We start from the raw sequence: 3,562 nt of genomic DNA, 5'->3' as shown, positions 1-3,562 counted from the left end.
CCCAATATATCCAATGATATATGGATTTCTTAGTCTTTTCATTAAATTACATTCTGCTTTAATATCTTTTATCATTATTTCTCGTTCTTCTTCATCTGTAAAACTCATTTTAAATGTTTTAATTGCAACAAAAATACCTCGATAACTTCCTAAATATACAGTAGAATATGTTCCTTCTCCAATTGGTGTTTCAATCATTCTAATTTCATCCATATCAATATCTGTAGATGCTGATGCTTCGATTTTAAGTGTAAAATTAAATCTATATTTAATTTTTTTTTCCTTGTGTCATCAAATTATGTTTATCTCTATCTTCTTTTGAATATGTTTCTTCTGTTTGATTTCTAAGATTATTAATAATATCTTCTAAATTCACTTTTCTTTGTGAAAAATAAACTGTACTTGGTATTTTCATTCCATGAAGTTTAATAGTACAAAACAATGTAAGATAAATAGTGATTGTAGCCTTTCTTTTAGGTGAAATAATTAGATATTCTGGTTCTGTATGAAATACATATTTAGGTGATTTAGGCAAATGAATAATGACAAGCATATATTTATCTCTTTTGTTTTTAAATACTACTTGATTGAAATATGTCTTTCCAATACTAATAAATTCACTATCTCCAAATGTCAAATCAACACAACTCGTTGTAAATGGAAGTTTTTTATCAACTTCTATCGGGTTAATAACACTAGAATTAGATATATTTAAAAACATATTTGGTTGTTCTACTAAAAATACTTTAGGATCAAAACCTTTCCTTTTTCTAAATGCATTGACGATTAAAAATATTCCAATCATCAATATAAAGATAATCCAAACACTTCCAATAATAATTAACAACGATGTATCAATGTATTATTAAACTGGACTTTTTTTGTTTATTGTATTGAGAAATGAAGATTAATTGAGTTATTTGATAAGAAAGAATTTTTAAAGAAAACAGAAAGAATAGAAACAAATAAGACTAAAAAGAATGAGTTACAATAATAGTGAAACACAAATTTATTACGTCAATTTATGTTTATTCACAAAATTTTAAAACTATTTTGTAGTGAAAGGAGAGGGTTTAGAAGTATCCCAACATTTAATAAATTCACGTTTTGGTTGAGTAATTTTTTTGTCTTCAGTTATTCTTTTGAAGAATTTTTTATGACGATGATAGTCTTCTATTGCTGTTGGCATTTCATTTTTAAATATTTCTAATTTATTGTCAATTGCTGTTAACATTGTTTTTCCAGTTATGTCTGGGATTTCAAAAGATTTCATTGAGGGAAGTACAAAACTGCCAAGAATTTCTTTCTGAATAAAGTTCATTAAGAATCCTTCAATTTTGTCTTTAATTTTTTCAGGCATATTTTGAGTTTTAAAAGTAGGTATTTCAATGTCAAGATTTACAACAGGTTCAGTTACAAAAGCAAACCAAATAATGTTTGTAGGAAGGTCTTGAAACATTAGTCGAATCATTGAATCAAGACTATTTAATTTTACTTCTGCATTTAAAGTAATTGTCCCAAAGAAAACATGAACTTTTATTTCGAATTTCATTTTGAATCCATTTAAATAATGAATAACTGCTTCAAGAAATGTTTTATTTGGAGAATTTAATCTACGAATAGATGGATCATTAAAGATTGGTAATGAAGGTCCCATTTGAAATTCAGTACAATTAACTGCCTCAACAAATGAGGGGAGTGAAGACTTTTCAATTTTGTTTTGAATAATTGTTTTTATTAAAGAAAGGAAGGAATTGTTATCATAGAAGGTAAAGAAAATACGATGAACAAGATAGTTTATTCCATAAAACCATTGTAATGATTCTGTTGCGTTAAGACTATCTAGTCGACTTAATAAATTAGTAAAATGTTCTTTAAATTGTAAAGAACGGCGTGCTTTTTCAAAGTCAGTTGGAACATTTGGAAAAATTCCAGAATTAAGTTTAATGAGTTTGGAAGGGTAATACATTGATATTTGTTGAAGTAAAGAAAGATAGAAATGTTCAAGGATAATACCTGAGTTAAAATGAATTTGAATAGAGTTGGTGTTTGGGAGAATGGGTTTATTAGAACATAAAGTTAAACGATCATTTGGAAGATAACGAAGAATAATACCAGGGATAAGTAATGTATTTAAATCATTAAAAAGTATTTGATATTCTTCTTCTTCAATTCTTAAAATAATTGATTTATTATTGGTTGTTATTACTGCCTTAGTTGGTAAAAGTGAAGGATTATTAAAATATATCAGACAGTCAAATGATGATGGTATGACAAAGTTAGTTCTACAATTTGAATGAGGTGTATTTGGGTTATCAAATACTGTTCTTGTTAGTTTTAATTTATTAACTTTTTGAATATTATATTTTTGAATCAACTTAAGAAAAGTTTGAGAGTATAAAATTAATATAATAAGGAATATGGGACTAATTCCAATAAAGAATCCCAACACTGCAATACCAATCATAAATTTTATGTCTTTTTGAGTTTTATTTTTTTTTTCTCTTTTTTTTAAGTAAAAATGACATTTTGTTATTTTGTTTTAAATATTAATACATACTAAAAAAAAGAAGTTAATTCAATAACTTCAAATGACCAGTAATTTTGTTAATTTTACTAACAGTGTCTGGACCAATACCTAAAACAGTGATTGTGTTAGGAGCAATTTGTGTTCTACCAAGATCAGTTATCAATCCATTAACAATACCCTCTTGATTTGCTTGTTTCTCCAATTCTAATCTATACTATGTTAGTCTCTATTATAAATTAATGTAATAAACAAACATTTGTTCTAATGAATCAACTCTTAATGCAACTTTAGTTTGGTCATGCTCGTGCCAATATTTTAAAACATCTGGCTGAGTCTGTAATGATTTAAGAACACACTCAACAACAGCATGACCACATTGTGCAGCAATTTTACCTTTACCCATTTTTAAATCATTTCGAACACAAAAAACCATTTTGTATTCTTCTGGTTGTGTTGTTGTTGTTTTTTCTTGAGAAAGTGATTCTTGTTGTGTTTCACTCATGACAAGATTGAATAATTTATTTCTGTCAAACTTCAAAATCTTTTATTTTACCATAAAAAAATTATCAAATTTACTAAATATATTTCATTGGCACATTCAAAATTCTTTTCTAAATAATCTAAAATAAATTTATGTATGTTATTTTTAATATCATCAAATTATACTATTGATAGAATCTAATGTATTGTTAAAATTAATTGGTTCTAACTTTATTTTAATATATAAAAACAAACTAAGTATTTTTATTTTATTTAATGATGTTCTGTATATTATTGACATTAAAAATATATGATTATCTTTTTATTTGAATAAACCTTGATTTAACAAATTATGCTTTTATCAATTGACATATTTTTATATTTTTATTGTGACTTATTGCATATTTAAATAATAAAGATAAAAGTATTAAAAAGTGAATAAGATATTGTCTTTAGTTCAATTCATTTTGAGACAAATAAAATAAATATTCATTATTTATAATACTGCTTAGTTCCTTTATCTGTTATTTCATAGAAAGATAAAAATAATCA

At 25.1% G+C, this 3,562-nt stretch overlaps 3 protein-coding genes across 3 annotated transcripts; all 3 read right to left on the bottom strand.

Moving 5' to 3' along the window:
• Nucleotides 1-268: 268 nt before the first annotated feature.
• Nucleotides 269-805, bottom strand: EHI_160230 (uncharacterized protein; the record flags this gene model as incomplete). The annotated part of the gene is made up of 1 exon (XM_646093.1): nt 269-805. One exon carries the CDS (start codon nt 803-805, stop codon nt 269-271), a length of 537 nt encoding a protein of 178 aa, XP_651185.1.
• Nucleotides 806-1,048: 243 nt separating this feature from the next.
• EHI_160220 (uncharacterized protein) lies at nt 1,049-2,467 on the bottom strand (the record flags this gene model as incomplete). The annotated part of the gene is made up of 1 exon (XM_646092.1): nt 1,049-2,467. One exon carries the CDS (start codon nt 2,465-2,467, stop codon nt 1,049-1,051), a length of 1,419 nt encoding a protein of 472 aa, XP_651184.1.
• Nucleotides 2,468-2,573: 106 nt separating this feature from the next.
• Nucleotides 2,574-3,032, bottom strand: EHI_160210 (uncharacterized protein; the record flags this gene model as incomplete). The annotated part of the gene is made up of 2 exons (XM_646091.1): nt 2,574-2,739; nt 2,785-3,032. The coding sequence occupies 2 exons, from the start codon at nt 3,030-3,032 to the stop codon at nt 2,574-2,576; spliced, it is 414 nt and encodes a 137-aa protein (XP_651183.1).
• Between the last annotated feature and the right edge of the window lie 530 nt (nt 3,033-3,562).

The sequence above is a fragment of the Entamoeba histolytica genome, genomic scaffold (genome assembly GCF_000208925.1).
Source record: "Entamoeba histolytica HM-1:IMSS scf_1104750518705 genomic scaffold, whole genome shotgun sequence".
NCBI lineage: Eukaryota > Evosea > Mastigamoebida > Endamoebidae > Entamoeba > Entamoeba histolytica.
Note: the sequence above shows the minus strand (reverse complement) of the source record. Positions and strands in the feature narration are given on the sequence as shown.